The sequence below is a fragment of the Oncorhynchus keta genome, chromosome 3, assembly GCF_023373465.1.
Source record: "Oncorhynchus keta strain PuntledgeMale-10-30-2019 chromosome 3, Oket_V2, whole genome shotgun sequence".
Taxonomy (NCBI): domain Eukaryota; kingdom Metazoa; phylum Chordata; class Actinopteri; order Salmoniformes; family Salmonidae; genus Oncorhynchus; species Oncorhynchus keta.
Window position 1 is genome coordinate 8,489,129 of NC_068423.1, and position 21,143 is coordinate 8,510,271.

At 41.7% G+C, this 21,143-nt stretch overlaps 2 protein-coding genes across 3 annotated transcripts; one reads left to right on the plus strand and one right to left on the minus strand.

Moving 5' to 3' along the window:
• The first annotated feature begins 765 nt into the window (after positions 1 to 765).
• Positions 766 to 14,005, plus strand: LOC118364969 (troponin T, slow skeletal muscle-like). The gene is made up of 12 exons (XM_052488107.1): positions 766 to 794; positions 6,264 to 6,296; positions 6,416 to 6,429; positions 8,936 to 8,957; positions 9,399 to 9,471; positions 9,709 to 9,825; positions 10,099 to 10,176; positions 10,339 to 10,452; positions 10,695 to 10,804; positions 11,495 to 11,585; positions 11,732 to 11,772; positions 13,856 to 14,005. Exons 2-12 carry the CDS (start codon positions 6,271 to 6,273, stop codon positions 13,899 to 13,901), a joined length of 732 nt encoding a protein of 243 aa, XP_052344067.1. The 5' UTR covers positions 766 to 794; positions 6,264 to 6,270; the 3' UTR covers positions 13,902 to 14,005.
• On the minus strand, positions 13,919 to 21,102 carry LOC118363304 (dynein axonemal assembly factor 3-like). Of its 2 annotated transcripts, none has more exons than XM_052488096.1 (12): positions 21,034 to 21,102; positions 20,533 to 20,615; positions 19,568 to 19,674; positions 18,542 to 18,635; positions 18,183 to 18,337; positions 17,769 to 17,957; positions 17,449 to 17,571; positions 17,141 to 17,263; positions 15,547 to 15,709; positions 15,201 to 15,315; positions 14,869 to 14,943; positions 13,919 to 14,554 (listed from the first exon to the last, which is right to left on the minus strand). In XM_052488096.1, the coding sequence occupies exons 2-12, from the start codon at positions 20,612 to 20,614 to the stop codon at positions 14,416 to 14,418; spliced, it is 1,365 nt and encodes a 454-aa protein (XP_052344056.1). In that variant the 5' UTR covers position 20,615; positions 21,034 to 21,102; the 3' UTR covers positions 13,919 to 14,415. The 2 variants fall into 2 exon arrangements, with proteins under 2 accessions (XP_052344056.1, XP_052344058.1); XM_052488098.1 differs by lacking the exon at positions 21,034 to 21,102 and adding an exon at positions 20,898 to 21,029.
• Between the last annotated feature and the right edge of the window lie 41 nt (positions 21,103 to 21,143).

A 21,143-nucleotide genomic window follows, 5' to 3' on the forward strand; every position in this document is an offset into this window, starting at 1 on the left:
ATCGAACCAATCAGAGTATCAAAGCTCTGGCCAAACCCATTGGTTTCTTGGACCAATCAGAACGGTATTAATGTGTTTGCATTCTCCAAATCGTCGGGGAGGGAGGCGAATCCAGAATCATTGTGGAGAAGAACGTCAGTTGGCCGGAGCAATGTGGATGGGTAGCCAGGCAAGTGGTCGTACCCTCTGTCTGTCTATCCCTCCACCTGTCCCGTTGTCTCTTGTTTCAGATGGGAGCGTTGATCCCTGTGACTCATTATCCTGCCTATCAGAACTCAGTTTGCACCCAAAATCGTCCAATAATCAAGCCAGTCCCCTCTGTCACACACACAAGCAGGCACACACACACACACTCACTCACTCACTCACTCACTCACTCACTCACTCACTCACTCACTCACTCACTCACTCACTCACTCACTCACTCACTCACTCACTCACTCACACACACTCTCACACACACACACACACACACACACACACACACACACACACACACACACACACACACACACACACACACACACACACACACACACACACACACACACACACACACACACACTCTCTCTCCCCTGAACCCCCTATTCACTATATAAGCCCCAGTCAGTTCTGTGCTCTCCCGCTCTTCTCTCATCGCCAGTAAGCACCATTATCTTTTCCATCTTTATTCTTGGGGCTGGTAAGACTTCTCACCATTTTCCTTGTTCTCACCATGCTGTGTTTGAATGTTGCTTGTTGTCAGGCCATAGCAACTGTAGCTACAGCGACTCTGTCGCTAGAAGTACCTGAGAGTAAGTTATTCCCACAAGAACAGTATACGTCTGAGAAATTTGTCTGGTGTCGTGATTTAATATGTGGTGTTGATGCCGGCAATTGTTTTTTGTGGTTGAGCGCAATGTCTTTCCTGAAGTTACTTGGCATGGAAGTAGTTGGATGAGCTAAACAAAATATTGTAGGCCTATTTATGGAATGTTCCTTCAACCTCTAGCATCTGCCAGACTGGAAGCACTGTATGTGTTTTCTATGTTTACCAGTTTGTTACATGGATGTGCACCTAAAACAAAGGCCGGGATTTATTCATGGGCGTGTTGCAACGATGTTTGAGCCCGACATCGGGAGCGTTTGCCATTAATGCAATCTCATCGAACGTTGGGGAAATTGCCTTTCAAAGGCACATTGCCAGTAATGCAACAAGCCTTTGCATGAAACCTGGCACAGGTGTTTTACTGTAATGACATTCAAACCACTGTTGCTCTAAATTAGGGATGGGCAATTCCAGTCCTCGGGGGCCAGATTAGTGTCACACTTTTGCCCCAGCCCCAGCTAACACACCTGACTCCAATAATCAACTAATCATGATCTTCAGATTAGAATGCAATTAGTTTAATCAGCTGTTCACCCCAGCGGATGGGGAAAAAGTGTGACACCAGTCCGACCTTCGAGGACTGCAGTTGGCCATCCCTGCTCTAAGTGATTATTCACCTGGCTCTGTCTGTCTGAATGTCTTTCCATCTATCTGTCAGTTTGTCTGTCTGTCAGTCTGTGTGTCTTTAACCGACTTAACACACTGAAATAACGAAGCAATGTGATGTGATCCTTCCCCAATCCTCTGTCTGTCGTTCGTTCCAGCACCATGTTTGTTCAGTCACACATACTGATCCATTGAGGTCAGGGCTAAATGCCAACTATAGAGGGATAGAAATGACTCAACCGGCTTGATTCCTTGATCTTCCAAGTTAATGCTTTCAAAGGAAGTTGGTCTAGGCAGCTCTCCAGTTGTTGACTGTGGGTAATCTGGGGATGGTGTCAAAAAATGCTCTCATTGTTCTGCTGTCTGGTCTGCATTGGTCTGGATGTTTATGAATCATTACATCTGTATAGGCTAGGCCTATATGAATATTAATCTAATTTTGAATCTGACTACATACAGGATCTCCTACAGTATATAAAGTAGACTTTACATTCAAACCTATTGAAATAACAAATAACTGGGATATGAATTGGCTTCCAAATTGTGTTTAAAAGGGAGGAAATGCATGTGATATACAGTCAGGTCCTAAATGATTGGCACCCTTGATAAAAATTTGCGAAAAAGACTTTATACAACTTAATAATACAAATACTGAGCTATATTGTATGTTCCAAAAAATTACAAAATTATATTATTTTATACTAATACAATTTCTCAGAAAAAATAGATTTTGTTTAACAAGTATTCATGTTTTGTTTCTCAAAAATATATTGGCACCCCTGTTTTCAATACCTTTCAATACCTTAACTTGCGAGGATAACAGCACTGAGCTTTTTCTCAATTGTTTTATGAGATGGCCAAAGAGCTCTATTTTCATGTCATATGACCAGAGCACTGGTTCCAATCTAAGTGCCAATGTCGTTTAGAAAACTTCAGGCGTTTACATTTATTGGATGACATGAAAATGCAGCTCTTTGGCCACGCACACCAGCGGTGGGTTTGGTGTCAACATGAGAATGCAGAAAAGAAACCCATACATACTCTAAAATATGGTTGGTGGGTCATTGATGGTCCTGGGGCCCTCTTTAAGGTTAACCGCATCATGAGCTTTACACAGTACAAGGACACCATTTCAGCCCAAAAAAATTGGCTGAAACTTGTGGATCTTCCAGCAAGACAATAACCTCAAGCACACATAAAAATCCACAAATACAGTGCCAAAAGTATTCATCTCTCTTGGCGTTTTTCCTATTTTGTTACATTACAACCTGTAATTTAAATGGATTTTTATTTGGATTTCATGTAATGGACATACACAAAATAGTCCAAATTGGTGAAGTGAAATGAAAAAACGAACTTGTTTCAAAGAATTATAAAAACTAAAAACCGAAAAGTGGTGTGTGTGTGTGTATGTATTCACCCCCTTTTCTCGGACTCCCCTAAATATGATCTGGTGCAACCAATTACCTTCAGAAGTCACATAATTAGTTAAATAAAGTCCACCTGTGTGCAATCTAAGTGTCACATGATCTGTCACATGATCTCAGTATATATACAGCTGTTCTGAAAGGCCCCAGAGTCTGCAACACCACTAAGCAAGGGGCACCACCAAGCAAGCGGCACCATGAAGACCAAGGAGCTCTCCAAACAGGTCAGGGATAAAGTTGTGGAGAAGTACAGATCAGGGTTGGGTTATAAAAAAATATCAGAAACTTTGAACATCCCACAGAGCACAATTAAATGCATTATTAAAAAATGGAAAGAATATGGCACCACAACAAACCTGACAACAGAGGGCTGCCCACCAAAACTCACGGACCAGGCAAGGAGGACATTAATCAGAGAGGCAACAAAAAGACCAAAGATAACCCTGAATGAGCTGCAAAGCTCCACAGCGGAGATTGGAGTATCTGTCCATAGGACCACTTTAAGCCGTACACTCCACAGAGCTGGGCTTTATGGAAGTGGCCAGAAAGTGCCATTGCTTAAAGAATAAAACAAGGAAACACGTTTGGTGTTCACCAAAAGGCATGCAGGAGACTTCCCAAACACATGGAATGAGGTACTCTGGTCAGATGAGACTAAAATTGAGCTGTTTGGCCATCAAGGAAAACGCTATATCTGGCGCAAACACAACACCTCTCATCACCCCGAGAACACCATCCCCACAGTGAAGCATGGTGGTGGCAGCATCATGCTGTGGGGAAGTTTTTCATCAGCAGAGACTGGGAAACTGGTCAGAATTGAAAGAATGATGGATGGCACTAAATACAGGGAAATTCTTTAGGGAAACCTGTTTTAGTCTTCCAGAGAATAGTTAGGCACGCTCAAATTTTCCGTTTTTTTGCCTTACATAAAACATATTTTGCATCTTCAAAGTGGTAGGCATGTTGTGTAAAATGTTTTTAAAAATGCCAAGGGGGGAGGAATACTTTCGAAAGCCACAGTAAATGGTTAATTGACCACAAAATTAACATTTTGCAATAGCCATCTGAGTCTCCGGACTTTAACCCCATTGAAATCCTGTGCTTTGAATTGAAGAGGGCAGTCTATAGGTGCAGATGAATGATCTCAAGGATCTGGAAAGATTCTGTATGGAGGATAAGATCCCTCCCAATGTGTCAAGTGTTGTTGTGGTTGCAGGTTCACTTGGCACGTTTTAAGGCTTTTCTTTTGGGGTGTTGCTATAGTCCACCAAGGGCTAACAGTCAGTATCTAAATAATATGTGTGAAATGCTTGATAGTGTACGGTATGTGATGTAAACAGAGAGGTCTACTTTCTTGGGGAGCTGAATATTGACTGGTTTTCATCAAGCTGTCCGCTCAAGAGGAAGCTTCTCACTGTAACCAGTACCTGTAATCTGGTTCAGAATATTAATCAACCTACCAGGGTGTTTACAAACACTACAGGAAGAAGGTCATCAACATGTATCGGTCACATTTTTACTAATACTGAAGAACTTTGTTCTAAAGCTGTATCCGTACCCATTGGAGGCAGTGATCACAATGTGGTGGCTATATACAGGAACGCCAAAGTTCCAAATGATGGGCCTAAAATAGTATATAAGAGATCATACAAAATATTTTGCTGTGACTCTTATGTGGATGGTGTTAAAAATATTTGTTGGTCTGATGTGATTAATAAGGAGCAGCCAGACACTGCACTAAATAATCTGACTGTTAGAACTGTTAAGGCTCCATGGATTGATGAGGAATTGAAAAACTGTATGATTGAAAGAGATGGCTAATAAGTCTGGTTGCATATCTGACTGGATGACCTACTGCAAATTGAGAAAAAGAAGAAGAAACTGTATTATGATGCCAAGATCAATGATATAAAGCTTTGGAGTACTTTAAATTAAATTATGTGTAGAAAGACAAATTCAACTCCATCTTTCAACGAATCAGATGGCTTATTCATCACAAAACCATTTGATGTTGCCAATTATTTGAATGATTACTTCATTGGCAAAGTGGGCAAATTTAGGCAGGAAATGCCAACAACGAACAGTGAGCCATCATATTCATGCATAAAAAAAACAAATAATGAAAGAAAAGCATTGCGAGTTTGAACTGTGGGAGGGAGAGGTGTCAAAAGTATTGTTATCGATCAAATTATTGTTAATGACAAACCTCGCATTGACAACTTAGATGGAAAGCTACTGAGGATGGTAGCTGACTATAGCCACTCCTCTCTGTCATATCTTTAATCTGAGCCTAGAGGAAAGTCTTTGTCCTCAGGCCTGGAGGGAAGCCAAAGTAATTCCACTACCCAAGAGTGGTAAAGCGGCCTTTACTGGTTCTAACAGCAGACCTATAAGCTTGCTGCCAGCTTTTAGCAAACTGTTGGAAAAAATTGTGTTCGACCAAATGCAATGCTATTTCTCTGTAAACAAATGAACAACAGACTTTCAGCATGCTTATAGAGAAGGGCACTCAACATGTACTGCACTCACACAAATGACTGATGATTGGTTGAAAGAAATGAACAATAAGAAGATTGTAGGAGCTGTACTGTTAGATTTCAGTGCAGCCTTTGATATTATTGATCATAACCTGTTGTTGAAAGAATGTATGTGTTATGGCTTTTCAACCTCAGCTCTGAGGTTGTCTATCTATCTATCTATCTATCTATCTATCTATCTATCTATCTATCTATCTATCTATCTATAGCTCAGTATTTGTAGAATTCATTTTATACAGTCTTTTTTGCTCATCTTTATCGAGGGTGTAAATCATTTTGGACCTGACTGTAATCATAGCAATACAGGTCTTGTTTACATTGTGACTTTATGTGTTTAAGCTATCTCCACAATCCAGCCCGGTGCATGGCGATAAAGTTATCATAATTGACTTGGCTAGTGTAAATCGTGGCATGGGGCCCATCCAAATCTCTCCATCTTGCCGTCACTCTTGTAAATTAAATCAACTGAGTGGAAATTCAGCGGCTGATGCCCCTCTTATCCCGGGCAACTTGATACCGCCACAACCTCACCCTCTCTGTCCCCTTCTATTCCATTATTTACAGTGGTCGTTCCCTCATCTCGACCTTCGCAAATAAAAAACATCTTCCCACGTTTACCTGGCTACTCATTTCACCCACTGCTAAAACAGTTAATTCAGTCACTTTACAGTGAGGTCGTGATCCTTTGCTTAGTTAAATGCTTTAGTTTCTCCTAATGGTCATCTGAGGCTTGTACGTTTTGTTTAATGTGTTTGTGGCTCGCATCTCTCTCTTTCTCTCTCTCTCTCTCTCTCTCTCTCTCTCTCTCTCTCTCTCTCTCTCCAGAGTAACTATGTCTGATGTAGAGGAAGAGAATGAGTGAGTAATCGTCAACTATTCTAATTCAAAGAACAGTTAGTGATATTCTATAACTACATTTTTATACTCTGTGCATATGTATTTAAAACTGATAATGCATATTTTCTATTTTTTTAAAGGGATCAGCGGGAGGGTAAGGGCATTTTCTGTCACTTGTCTTGTTTTCGTTGTCTCAATGTCACCCATTCCTCTCCTATCTGTTATTTTCTTCTCACCTACTCGCTCCACAGAGGACGAGGAGGAAGGAGGTGTCACGACTTTATGTCAACATGATCCTGGATATTACACATCCTCCCAATATTATTACTCCATTTAGACCCCCCGAAACATGACAGTGAATGCCCTCAACCAATATCTCTAGAAGGGACATATGATTGTGACTCTGCTTCTTGATGCTGGCCCTGCCCATGGGAGGGGTGAACATAATAATCCTCCTTGAATATGTTAAAACAAAGGGCCTGCTCATACACTTTACCACCATGTTGAATCCACTATCTGGAAACTCAGAGACATAGTATTTTGCTCTGTCTGTCAACCTCATATTCAGGGACAGCAAATAATAGCACCCATCGATCGTGGAGGGTTAGTGAGTAATGAACTCAATGGTAGAGTTTCATGAACATTCCCCCACATAAGTTATTTTTGTGTCCCCTGGACCCGTTCATGGCTGCCCCCTGTTTCTCCCTCTCCCCCGTCTCTCCCTGGGCCTGGTGTTGATCCTGGTGAACAGAGCCAGAGCATTTAGAGTACAGAGAGTGTCAGGTATTGTACACCAGTAGTGGTGCGTGGGTAAAATCCTCGGGGAAGCCAGGGGGGGGATAAATATTACAACCTGCTGTATGTGTTGTGATCATTGTGTTGTTTGCTCTTTAACCTGTTAGTTCATATGCCTTTCCACCATGATATATTGGCCTAAGACTGAGACAATAAGAAGACACACCTTTTGTTTCATCACACAACCGGAGAGCAAAATCTGTCCGATGAAGTCCACAAAGCATATTGCATGTAACAAACAGTTACATGACCTACAACATGGTCAAGAAAGTTCATGTTTATGACATTTTCGGACTATTAAAAGAATATGGATTTAGAACCACGGAGAGTTACCGCAAGTCCAGTCTGTGTCACAACCGGCCGTGATTGGGCGTCCCATAGGGCAGCGTCGCCTGGGTTTGCCCGGTGTAGGCCGTCATTGTAAATACGAATTTGTTCTTAACTGACTTGCCTAGTTAAAGGTTAAATTAAAAAATATATTTTTAAAATTGCAAAGAAAACAGGCGCTGCCTCCACTATTCCAGCGCCCTTTCAACTTCAACATTTCCACATCATCTAATCACGTATGCTGCTTAGTCTAATACAATGACAACTAACAGATACCAAAAACGATTTACTACAATCAATGTAAGCTAAATATGATGTGGCTATCCATGTTATTGATTTCTGTGTGTGTGTGTGTGTCTGTGGTGTGTGTGTGTGTGTGTGTGTGTGATTAGAAGTAGAAAATCATGCTGACTCACCCTACTTGTAGAGAAACGCCAATGCCCATCCACCTCTTTCATGTTCTCTAAACAGGCTATGACTCTGTCATACAGTACATGCTTTTAGTTTTTGTTGTGCTAGGCTATCTGGCTAAAATGCTTGCTCGCTAGCCTAACTTCATTTCATGAGCAACGATGCGCCAGGCCAGCAAGTTATCATTAGTCTACCATCTAGATACATGTTGAACTTGAACATCCTCTAAGGCCAGGGGCACAATGTATGAATTTATGGTTGGGTCAGAATCGCCATTATAATCATTGGCCAGTATGGAGAATAAAGTAAAACCACAAGCTCAAATCCTTATCTCCATCCATGGCTAATTTTAAGAAAGGGACGATTTGAGCTCGCTAGCCACCGGAGGACATAGACACAACAAGACGCAACAATTCTAGTTTTTTTCTGTCAATGATGTTTGGCTTCAAACTGGTTTCCCTTGACTCCTTTTTTTTGGTGCGCCAGGACCATTCACACTCAGTTTAACTCATTGGCTGATTGGCTATTATTTTATACTTTTTTGCTCGCTGGCTTCCCTTACATTCAATGCTACGGGTAGCAACAATGTCATACTCTTTTTGACCAGAGAGCATCAGATAGATGGGCTACACATACTGAAACAGAGGGCCACTCTTATGTTCACTCGTATGCTTTCACCGGTGCGAAACAGCCTCTTGTGAATTGAAGAACATTTATGAAACACATTGAGACGAAAGATAAGTTATTGTGTATGTTTTTTTTTATCTTGGTCAATTTTGGGGGGAAGCTATGCTTCCCTTGGCACCCATGACTACACGCCACAGTTGTGCACAAACATACCTGCCTGACTTCAGGTATCCTCTAACGCTGTCGGACTTTCCCTTTCTCCCCTCCTACCTATTTTGTAATAGTTTGTTCACCATTGTAAACATGTTCATTGTTGGTGTGTAATATCTGTTTCTCATTTATTTCTCATTTGAAAAAACGAATTTGAAGGATGATATCCCCAGTCCCACTCAACCCACTTACCTACAAGGAAGTTGAAATCGACCATTGCAAACTATTAGTTGTGTTTTTGTTCGATATTGATTTTCTCTGTCATTTCTTCCACTCCATGTACTAAGAAGAAGAGGAGCGTCCTAAATACAAGTATGCTTGTCTTCACAAATCAACAGTTGCTGCGAAATTTGTGAATTAATTTGTGTTTCTTTTTCTTTTGAGGATTTGCTCTGTCATGACACAGAACACTTGGGGCCGGTTTCCCAGACAGATTAGGGCTAGTGCTGGACAACAAAAATATTCTCAATGGAGAATCTTCATTGAAAGCAACTTTTAGTACAGGACTAGGCCTAATTTGTATCTGGTAAAACCGTCTATTGAAGTTTGATTTCATATTGTACCTGAATACAAAGCATATAATTAAATAGAACAATTTGAATTGAATGTATCTTTACAGTATAAAGTACAACATGCACAGTCTATCAAAGGCAAATACGTTAGTAGCAATTTAAGTATATTTAGTAGTTTGGCATTTAGGTGGCCAGTGTGTTTAATCCTGATATAACTCATTTACTTCATCTTGTTTTACAGGCCCAATGTCTCCCAGCTCGCTGCCCCCAAAAATCCTGAGGGGGATAGGGTGGACTTTGACGTGAGCCTACATGTGGGTTTTATCTCTGTGTTTTTGTTTTACTTTTCGGATCACACTTACGGACAGTTTCCCAGACCCAGATTAATCATATTCCTGATCTAAAAAGCATTCTCCATAGTCTCCAATGAAAATGCTTATTAGTCCGGGAGTTATCTTAACCCGGGTTGTGGAAAATGGTGCCTTATATGTGTATATATAGACCATTTAATTGATTTACTACTTGTATTCATTAACTCTGGTTTGTGACAGGACATCCACAGGAAAAGAATGGAGAAGGATCTTCTGGAGCTGCAGACCCTGATCGACGTCCATTTTGACCAGAGGAAGAAAGAAGAGGAAGAGCTCATTGGACTCAAGGACAGGATTGTAGGTCAATCATCCCATCGCTCTCTCTCACTCGCTCTCTCTCCTCTATCCTGTATGTTTCATTTAATGTGCTTGTTGCAAGCATCTCTCTCTCTCTCTCTCTAGTGTATACAGTATATACATTGATTCTCCATGGACAAGTCTATGTCTGAGAATAATGTATGTATATGTGTTTAGGGAAAGGCTGATATGTGATTAGTGTAGTGGTATGTATAAATTAAGGAATTAATGGCTATTACGAGGCGGCGAGTCTGCACTTGGTTTCTGTTCCAGGACAACCGTAGATCAGAGAGAGCGGAGCAGCAGCGCGTGCGAGCAGAAAAGGAACGGGACAGGCAGATGAGAATTGCGGTAGGCCTAAGCCGCAACACAGAGCAACTGATTAAGCTAGCACTATCGAGGCACCTGTTGTAAATGTGCATTGGCAGTCAAAAACAATTAGTCACAGAAATCAATTGAATACGTGTCGATATGATAAAACTATTGTAAAAAGATTCGACTTTTGTTACTCAGGAAGAGCGGCAGAGGAAAGAGGACGAGGAAGCCAAGAAAAGGGCGGATGACGAAGCCAAGAAGAAGAAAGTGCTCTCTAACATGGGGGCTCACTTTGGGGGTTTCTTGGCAAAGGTCAGAATGCTAATGATATTGCAGAGACTAAATGGAATAGCTGTTAAGCATAATCTTTACCAATGCGTACACTTTGTTGGTTGTAAGCGTTTACAGTATACTGAAGGTGCTTTAGTTTGTGTGTGTGTGTGTATGTGTAAGAGGGAAAATGTGTGTGAAATATGTGTTAACTGAATTAACCCTCGTAGTACTGGTTTATTCACTGATCAAGTTGTGGGTGATGATGTCGCCCCCCCCCCCAGGCAGAGCAGAGGAGAGGGAAGAGACAAACCGGGAGGGAGATCAAGAAGAAAACACTGGCGGAGAGGCGCAAACCCCTCGCCATTGACAACCTGAGAGAGGACGGCCTGAGGTCAGTGATGTCCTTTTCGGACTGAGCCGAGCCAAGCTGAGCCGAGCTGGACTGCGCTGGCCTGGTTACGCATCTGCCATAGGTCCTGGACCGTGCTGTTTAAGATTAAAATACAATTTGAAAAGAAAAGAACTGAGTTAGCCCAGTACAGTTTGGGTTAGGATGATAGTATGAAAAGGGAATTCATGCCCTCTTAGAGATTAGAATGTATTATTTGTTGTTGAAGCAGTGAAAGGGGATACTTAAAATCGGAGCCAGAGCCTTCTGTCATGCCTGCTCCCGCTCCCCCTCCCTGGCACTCAAAGCTGCCAGGCTCCCCAGCATTATGCACTCCTGCCACCATCATTACTCACACCTGCCTTCCCCCGTCACGCGCATCAGCAATTATTGAACTCACCTGGACTCAATCACCCGTGACATTACCTCCCCTATATCTGTCTGTTCCCAAACTCTGTTCCCTGCTTTCGGATTAATGTTCGTATGTCGTTACGGTACCCGGTGCTGACGCTGGTCAATGTCTGTGCTATATCAAATGTTGACTCCCTGTACCTGCTTCTCATCTCCAAGCGTTGGAATAGTAGGCTTCAATGAACTTCACTTGCATTATCAAAGTCCTTGTTCTCCTGAGTGAGCAGCGATTGAGAGTACAAGTCCCCCTTCTCTGACTCCCAATGCTCTGTGTCTTCTCAGGGAGAGAGCTAAAGAGATGTGGGAGTGGATTTACCAGCTTGAGTCAGACAAATTTGACCTGACTGAAAAGACGAGACGACAGAAATACGAGGTGAGGAGACTGCGATTGTACACCACAGTTATTTACGTTAACGTTTCAGTGTAGTTTTCCCCCCTGGAATGTCTTCTTTAGTCTGGTTAGCCCTTAAAATATTTGGTATGTGTGTTGAAATGCCTTTTATATTATTTTTTTTGCAGATAAACGTTCTTCTGAATAGAATTTCTCATGCCCAGAAATTGTAAGTGTATTTCTCCAATTCTGTCTGCCTTAGGACTGAATGATTATATACATACATTAAAATCAGCTGCCAATAAGAAAACAAAATATTTTAGCGTTCTTTGCAGGTTATATGACAATTTGCATGCTGTGCCAACTCCTCCTCAAACTTTGAATGTGTCCTCTAATACCTGAAAGCAGAATAGGGTTAGGACAGGAAATGTAGGTTATGTAAGGATATATAATGCACTACCAGTAAAGTTTGGGCACATCTACTCATTCAAGGGTTTCTTTATTTTGACCATTTTCTACATTGTCGAATAATAGTGAAGACATCAAAACAATGAAATAACACATATTGAATCATGTAGTGACTAAAAAAGTGTTAAACAAGTGTCTGTTTTTTGAGATTATTCAAAGTAGCCACCCTTTGCCTTGATGACAGCTTTGCACACTCTTGGCATTCTCTCAACCAGCTCCATGAGGTAGTCATCTGGAATGCAATTCAATTAACAGGTGTGCCTTGTGAAATTTCTTTCCTTAATGCTTTTGAGTCAATCAGTTGTTTTGACAAGATAGGGTTGGTGTATAGAAGTTGGCCCTATTTGGTAAAAGACCAAGTCCATATTATGGCAAGAACAGCTCAAATAAGCAAAGAGAAACGACAGTCCATCATTACTTTAAGACATGAAGGTCAGTCAATGCGGAACATTTCAAGAACTTGGACGGTTTCTTGAAGTGCAGTCGCAAAAACCATCAAGAGCTATGATGAAACTAGCTCTCATGTGGATCGCCACAGGAAAGGAAGACCCAGAGTTACCTCTGCTGCAGAGGATAAGTTCATTAGAATCACCAGCCTCAGAAATTGCATCTCAAGTAAATGCTACAGAATTCAAGCAACAAGACACATCTCAACATCAACTGTTCAGAGGAAACTGCGTGCATTAGGCCTTCATGGTGGAATTGCTGCAAAGAAACCACTACTAAAGGACACCGATAAGAGACATGCCTGGGCCAAGAAACACGAGCAATGGACATTATGCCGGTGGAAATCTGTCCTTTGGTCTGAGTCCAAATGTGAGATTTTTGGTTCCAACCGCCGTGTCTTTGTAAGATGCAGAGTAGGTGAACGGATGATCTCTTCGTGTGTGGTTCCCACCTTGAAGCATCGAGGTGTGATGGTGCTTTGCTGGTGACACTGTCAGTGATTTTATTTAGAATTCAAGGCACACTTAACCAGCGTGGTGACCACAGCATTCTGCAGCGATACACCATCCCATCTGGTTGGCGGTTGGCGCATATTAGAACTATCATTTGTTTTTCAACAGGACAATGACCCAACACACCTCCAGGCTATATAAGGGCTATTTGAAGAAGGAGTGATAGTGCTGCATCCGATGACCTGCCCTCCACAATCACCCGACCTCAACCCAATTGAGATGGTTTGGGATAAGTTGGACCGCAGAGTGAAGGAAAAGCAGCCAGCAAGTGCTCAGCATATGTGGGAACTCCTTCAAGGCTGTTGGAAAAACATTCCAGGTGAAACTGCTTAAGATAATGTCAAGAGGGTGCAAAGCTGTCATCAAGGAAAAGGGTGGCTGCTTTTGAAGAATCTAAAATATATTTTGAATTGTTTATTAACACTTTTTTTTGGTTACTACATGATTCCATATGTTATATAGTTTTGATGTCTTCACTATTCTATAATGTAGAAAATAGTGCAAATAAAGAAACGCTTGAATGAGTAGGTGTGTCCAAACTTTTGACTGGTAGTGTGTGTACTACCGTTCAAAGGTTTGGGGTCACAAAGAAATGTCCTTATTTTGAAAGAAAAGCACATTCTTTTGTCCATTTAAAATAACATCAAATTGATCAGAAATAGTGTAGACATTGTTAATTTTGTAAATGACTATTGTAGCTGGAAACTGCTGATTTTTTTATGGAATATCTACATAGGTTTACAGAGGCCCATTATCAGCCCCCATCAATCCTGTGTTCCAATGGCACATTGTGTTAGCTAATCCAAGTTGATCATTTTAAAAGGCTAATTGATCATTAGAAAATCCTCTGCTTTTTTCACACCCAAGCTCCCTCTATCTCCGCAGTAAAAAGGTCCATGGTAAGGGAAAGGTTGGAGGTCGCTGGAAGTGAGCACACAGTGGAAGCAGTGAAGAAAGAAGACCATATATTCTGTTTCAGGAACGCTTTACAAAAACAATGTCTCAACACTTTTCCATTGAACCCATTGAGGTGACACGACTTACTGTGTGACATTAACTGAAACAGATTCTATGTATTACTGTACTCATTAAAACATGTCTATATTTAACAAAACAAGTTACCTTTACTTCTTTAACACTAGAGGGAATTGGGTAGGCTACAAATGGGTACAACTCACCTACAGGTCCATGGAATCATTCGTGAAGCAGACATGCTCACATTTAATAGGCAATTAACAGAATTAAGATCAAAACAGACGGACCAACAGGCCTAAAATGTGATTGAACTCTCACAAAATGCTACCTTTGTTTTCAATCAGCTATGAACAGAATTGTCTCGTCTGTACATATTTTCCGTATACAGCTCTGCCCCTCTTGCAGTACTGAAGACCGACCTAAAGTGTCAGAGGAGTAAAGCGTAGAGTGTCTGATGGAATAGAACACATTCACTCCTCCTGTAGCGCGAACGTGGCATAAACATCCCTCTTCTCCTCCTGTGAGGGCTCAAACCCCGCCTCTTTGGCGACGTCCCCGACTTTCTCAGCAAACCCCACCTCCTGCTCCTTGGTAAGATCCAAGAGGTACCTGAGACATATGGAGAGGACACAGTCACTGAACAGCCTCAAACACAGGAATAATGGATAGGAAAAATTGTGACCTGTCAATAGCAGCAAATCACCCGTTGACAGTTTAAGTGTATATTCTTATGTTAATTGCAATTAAAAGTATGATATGCAATTAAACAATTATTGTGTGGGTGAATGAATACAAACTGATTTGCAAACACAGTCAAATATAATGAGCATTGCACAATGAGTGAAATACAATAAGTACATCTGTTTTGTCTAGATGTCCAGCCTGTTGCCATGGCAACAGTCACAAGTATGACAGAAACTCACTTGGCCAGCTCCACCACGAGGGCGGCTTTGGGTGCAGCAATCTGTCTCAGTGTCGGGCTCAAATGGTGCACCATACTTCACAGTGAAGAAGAGGAATGAGGAAGAGAGAGAGAGAGAGAGAGAGATACAGGCTATAAAACTCACTTGCAGCAGAACCGTGGAACCACAGTAACCCTCACTGCTCGAGTGAGGATCCCAAGAAGGGATTGAGTTTCACATAATACACTGTTCCTCATTCCAGGTCATGGAGTTCACAACAGTAATAGGTTTTTATAAATACGCTTGTGTGATGATCGATGTTTTGAAATGAATAGGGAACGTTGCTGGAGTACCTGGCAGCACAGTAGATGCTGTTGAAAAAGTGGGAGTATTTCTGTTTCTCTGGCAGTTTGGAGAGAGAGTCCAAGGGCAGAAAAGTCACTGTCACCCCATTCAGGTGCATGAGTTCTGAAATTGTTTTATTGTATAAGATAAAATAAATATACATAATACAATTCATTTTATCAGATAAAATACATAGTGTAATAGTGGGTTGTACAGTATTTAACTGTGTTAGGTATTTGGTATAATACTTTGCAGTCAACACCAACTTTATAGGCTATATACTATAGCTTAGTGCAGCAGGACATAGTATACAACAGTGTTATTCAAGGCAATGTTCAGCATTGGGAGTTTTACCGTTGATTTGTGATTTGTGATGAGCCTCTGGTTGTGACACTGGCTCCAGTGCTACAAGCGCTTTCCCCTCCTCACTGCATGCCTGAGTAGAGGGAGTGCCCCCTCTACAGGACAAAGACTTGAACAGCGCCTGCACGTTCACATACGAGATATCCTGGGCTGTCTGTCAGCGATGGAGAGAAGGTTGCATGAGAGGGAGGGGGAAATAAATGGATACATTTGAAATCATATCTCTAGCTAGGTTTCCATTCATTTGTCGAAAGATTTTCAATACAAAAAGTATTGCGATAAAACATCAAATTAACCCACTCTGGTCTGGAGAGTCATCTTCTTCGGTGTCGGAGTTGAATAGCATCAAAATTGCTTCATCCGATGTTGGATCGTTTTCATTGTCGCTCACGTCACTTTCATCCGGAGGCAAATACCCCGCTGAGCTCATGCTGCCCCTTCAACACGCAGCAGTCCAGCCTTTCGAAACCCGTTGATGATAGTGGATTTTTTGACAATGCTCCACGCTGTCAGGACCCACTAGCAGACTTGACCATAAGTTGCTCTTCGCATGCGGCCCGTTTTAGTGAAGGATTTCTCCCCACTTGTCATCCAAGCCTCCCACTGAACACGGAGCGCCACCTTAAATGCACGATTTACACTGATGTCGAGTGGCTGCAAATACTTTGGGCCATCTGCTTTTCTTCCCTCTGAAAGGTTTGTTGTCTTTTTGCACTGAGTCAGTTCCTCACGCTGCTGTTTACAAAGTCTTATCATCGACTCATTAAGGCCAAGCTCCCATGCAGCAGCTCCATTTCATTTTCCAACAGCCAGATTGATTTCCTTCAACTTGAAAGCTGCATCATATGCATTTCTCCGTGTCTTTGCCATGATGAGGGTGACAAAATTACTACCGTAATCAGAATGATGGGAAGTTTGAGCGTGCTCGATTTACGTCACATTATGTGACGGTGCTCAGTTTTTTGGCGGCATGAATCTTGTGAAAGCGGGAAAAATCCATAAATTAGCCGTGTCATTGTATAAACCGCGAGGTTCAAAGTGTGGAAATAAAGTAGCGGCTTATAGTCCGGAAATTACGGTACATACAGCACCTGTCAAAAGTTTGGACACACCTACTCATTCAAGGCTTTTTCTTTATTTTTACCATTTTCTACATATATTCTTCATGAAGCTGGTTGAGAGAATGCCAACAGTGTGCAAAGCTGTCATCAAGGAAAAGGTTGGCTACTTTGGAGAATCTCAAATATAAAATATATTTTGATTTGTTTAACACTTTTTTATTACATAATTCCATATGTGTTATTTCATAGTTTTGATGTCTTCACTATTATTCTACAATGTAGACAATAGTAAAAAATAAAGAAAAGGCCTGGAATGAGTAGGTGTGTCCACACTTTCGACTGGTACTGTACATACATACAGGATAACAGGATAAAGACAAAGCTTAATTATTTATGAGATATAATATTTGGATATACCTCAGGCATGATCTCCTCAATATCTTCCCTTTAACAATAAACACAATATTATTACAAGTTAATATAAAGAATTGCAATGTTTAGACAATGTTATTGCATGTTATTACCTTGACGTGTTGTCCATTCTGTTTCTGCAGCAGTTTCTCGTCATCTGTCTCGATGCCAAAGGAGAGGTAAGGACTGGACACAATGTCTCCCCAGTATCCCCTCAGTGCCATTTTGTCACCCCTCTACACACAGGCACACACACACACACACACACACACACACACACACACACACACACACACACACACACACACACACACACACACAGAAGGAAGAAGAGGGTAATGATACACCACCATTCTTTACCCCAACATTGGCATTGACAAATTGTCAAAATGATAGTTTTACCAAAGAAACAGTAACTTACATGACTGAATACTCTCGTAGAGAGTAAGCTCTCGTTGGCCATTTGATAGATGCCCTCCCTCATCTCAAAGGCCACGCCCCGCTCCCTCCACAGTTTGTAGTGCTGTTTGTTGATGACGCCACACTGATGTGAGGAGAGAGCGGGAAAGGGAAAGAACATGAGGACTTCAATAGTCTGATTCACCGACAATCAGTGTGGTGTCAAAAGCATCCCCTTCATTGTGCTGCACTATGCCACATACCTAGCCTTGTCCCAAAATGTGCCAACTTCACTATCTTTGTCAGGCCATGTATGGGACCTGCAGGCTAACACATACATACCCCTTTCTGGTGTAGCTTCATGGTGAGGTCCCAGTCGAAGCAGCCCGCCCTGGAGTCATAGCGGGTGCCCAGGTGCTGCCGGACCCGGCCGTCCCAGGCCTTGGCTATTGATACATGGGCAGAACGTGAAGATGGGGGAGGGTGGATCCATTGTTTGAATATCCTGTCCAAATCGTCGCGCTCCTTGAACTGTTAAAGTTTAAAGGTAAAAGTGAAATGGGATTTATGGATGATGGATAATTGAAGCATTGGAAACGGTGGAAGAACACTGGTTTACAAGCTCAGCGGTCATTTATCAACATAAGATTCCTCATATTCACTCTGTCCCCAAATTTATTGTGATGGTAGATTTTTCCAAGAATTGAAATATAAACTCTGACAGACAGGTAGGCAGAAAGACGGACAGTTTCTCACTCTGAGATGAGTGGTGTCCAGGCAGGGATTTGTGGGTGTTTCTAGTGTCTCAGTGACTGAGAGAGACAGTTCTGTCGCCACGTGTCTCAGTGTCTCCTCTGTCTGACTGCGGACCTCACTGTTACCAAACAACTCCAGGAAAACCTCTGTCTTTTCTGGGAATACAGACACAGTATAATAAGCACACAAAGTACAATAGGATTTAAAACCTACTTAACATACTACAAGGTCCGAATGTATTGCAACATGCATCAGAAAAGAATGTGGTTTTTGCATCCCATCAGTGGATATAAGGCTACTTAGATTTTTCCATTGCAGTTTCTATCGATAGTCTATGGATTATCGCTATAAGGACTAACCGTGAAGTCCCATGCTCTCCTGGGGTGTCAGAGCCAGAAAGAGGAGCAGCAGTTGTCGAGCCACCACGTCCATGCTATTCTCTATCACCCATATCTGCCAGGAAACAGAGACAGGTGATAGTTTATTTGCCATTTTTTGCCGGAGTACGAAAAAGATAACCATAGACTTAATATTGCCGCTGCAAATTCAGTCCAACCACTGAAGACATGAAAGACTGAAATGTACATTTACATTTAAGTCATTTAGCAGACGCTCTTATCCAGAGCGACTTACAAATTGGTGCATTCACCTTATGACATCCAGTGGAACAGCCACTTTACAATAGTGCATCTAAATCTTTTAAGGGGGGAGAAGGATTACTTATCCTATCCTTATTCAAAAGAGGTGGGGTTTCAGGTGTCTCCGGAAGGTGGTGATTGACTCCGCTGTCCTGGCGTCGTGGGGAGTTTGTTCCACCATTGGGGGCCAGACTACACATAGACAGTGGTAAAAACAGGCCAGAGGTGGATGAACCAGTGCCCTTGTTTGGGTGTAGGGCCTGATCAGAGCCTGGAGGTACTGAGGTGCCGTTCCCCTCACAGCTCCGTAGGCAAGCACCATGGTCTTGTAGCGTAAGTCGCTCTGGATAAGAGCGTCTGCTAAATGACTTAAATGTAAATGTAGCGGGAGGAAATCCCTTGGTTTGGGCACTCAAGAGGCACATGCCATTATGTCACGTTCGTTATAAGGATAGGACCAAGGCGCAGCGTGGTATGAGTACATTCTTATTTATTTAAAAAATTAACACTGAGCAAACTAACAAATTAACAAAACGAAATGTGTAGCTACACAAACGAGTGCTGACAGGCAACTACACATAGACATACAAAAACCCTAGATGACCCACCCTAGTCACTATCATGCTCCAACCAACACAGAGAAAAAACAGCTTACTAAAACAGCTTACACAGCGCAGCAACGTTATGATGTTATTGTGTTACTAACAGGGACAGTCAGACATTAAGGTTACACATGGTGTAACTCACATGAAGGGTATCTGTGTCCCTCAGGCCAGAAATGGTCTTGAGTATGTGTCTTGGGTCGCCACTGCCCACCAGTAAAACATTTACCTCACCCTCCTGCCTCTCTGAGCCTGAGCAAGATAGAGATGAGAGAGAGAGAGAGCGAGAGAGAGAGAGAGAGAGAGAGAGAGAGAGAGAGAGACTTCACCATTAATATGACAAGGGGATTGATTTACATTGGGATTAAAATGCAGCAATCTGCAATATTGTGGCTTATTATTGTTGCAAACAGCTGGCAAGACACCATGGCATCCCTTACCCATGCTCACTCACAGTCACTACCGACTCGACATCTGTTCCACATTGGTTCAACGTAATTTCATTGAAATGACCCAGAAACAATGTTGATTCAACCAGTGTGTGCCCAATTGTTTTGGGTAAGGGATTCATTTTGCACTGGTTAAAACAAAAATACAACATAACATCTCACTTTGCCAAATAAGAAGATAAGCTTTTGAAGAATCAAATCAAATCAAATCAAATTGTATTTGTCACATACACATGGTTAGCAGATGTTAATGCGAGTGTAGCGAAATGCTTGTGCTTCTAGTTCCGACAATGCAGTGATAACCAACAAGTAATCTAACTAACAATTCCAAAACTACTGTCTTATACACAGTGTAAGGGGATAAAGAATATGTACATAAGGATATATGAATGAGTGATGGTACAGAGCAGCATACTAGTAGATGGTATCGAGTACAGTATATACATATGAGATGAGTATGTAGACAAAGTAAACAAAGTGGCATAGTTAAAGTGGCTAGTGATACATGTAGCACTAACGACAATACTTCATGTTATCTGATAATGCCGTTGACATGACATCTCCTGCAAGTATTTTTCTATATGTATTAGCTATATTGTGGTATTTCAATTTTTTTTTAAAGAACGTAGGTAAGAACAAGGTCAAGGCAAGTCATCCTCACCTCTGCGCAGGAGGTCAAGCGCAGGACTGAATCCCCACCAGGTGACACAGCCCGCGCCCTCCATAGTGCGTCCTGTGCTCATTCTGAAGACGACATGTTGCAACGTTAAGTGTTTTATTTCTACTGGGTACATTGTAATGTATAATTTCCTCGTCGCGCTTCAATATATAAACATGAAAACGCTTCCTCTGGTAGCTTGCAGTAATTTAGTTGATCAAATTCAACGAAGCTTATTCCAAATAAGTATAAGCATGCTGTTAACAAGACAATTATAGCAATTCGTTAGTTAGATAGCTAACTTAGCTAGCTAACGTTACAGTAACTTTCTCAAGATGTCAGAATGACTTGACTGGCAATGTTGTTACCATGCATACAAACTCTTGAGCGAAGATAAATAATTTTCATCATGATGAATGGTGGAAAGGAAACAAGTCAAATACAGTTATTTTGAATTCGGTGCTTCTTAAATTAGCTAGTGTCGTGACATTTGGATAAACTCACCTCTCTTGTCAGGCCACTTTCAAGCCAAACCTTTCTGTCGAGTTTATGTGTTGCTAAGCAATCCTTTTCAAATAAGGAAGAGTAGCGCCCTCTATGTCCCTCTTGTGTAA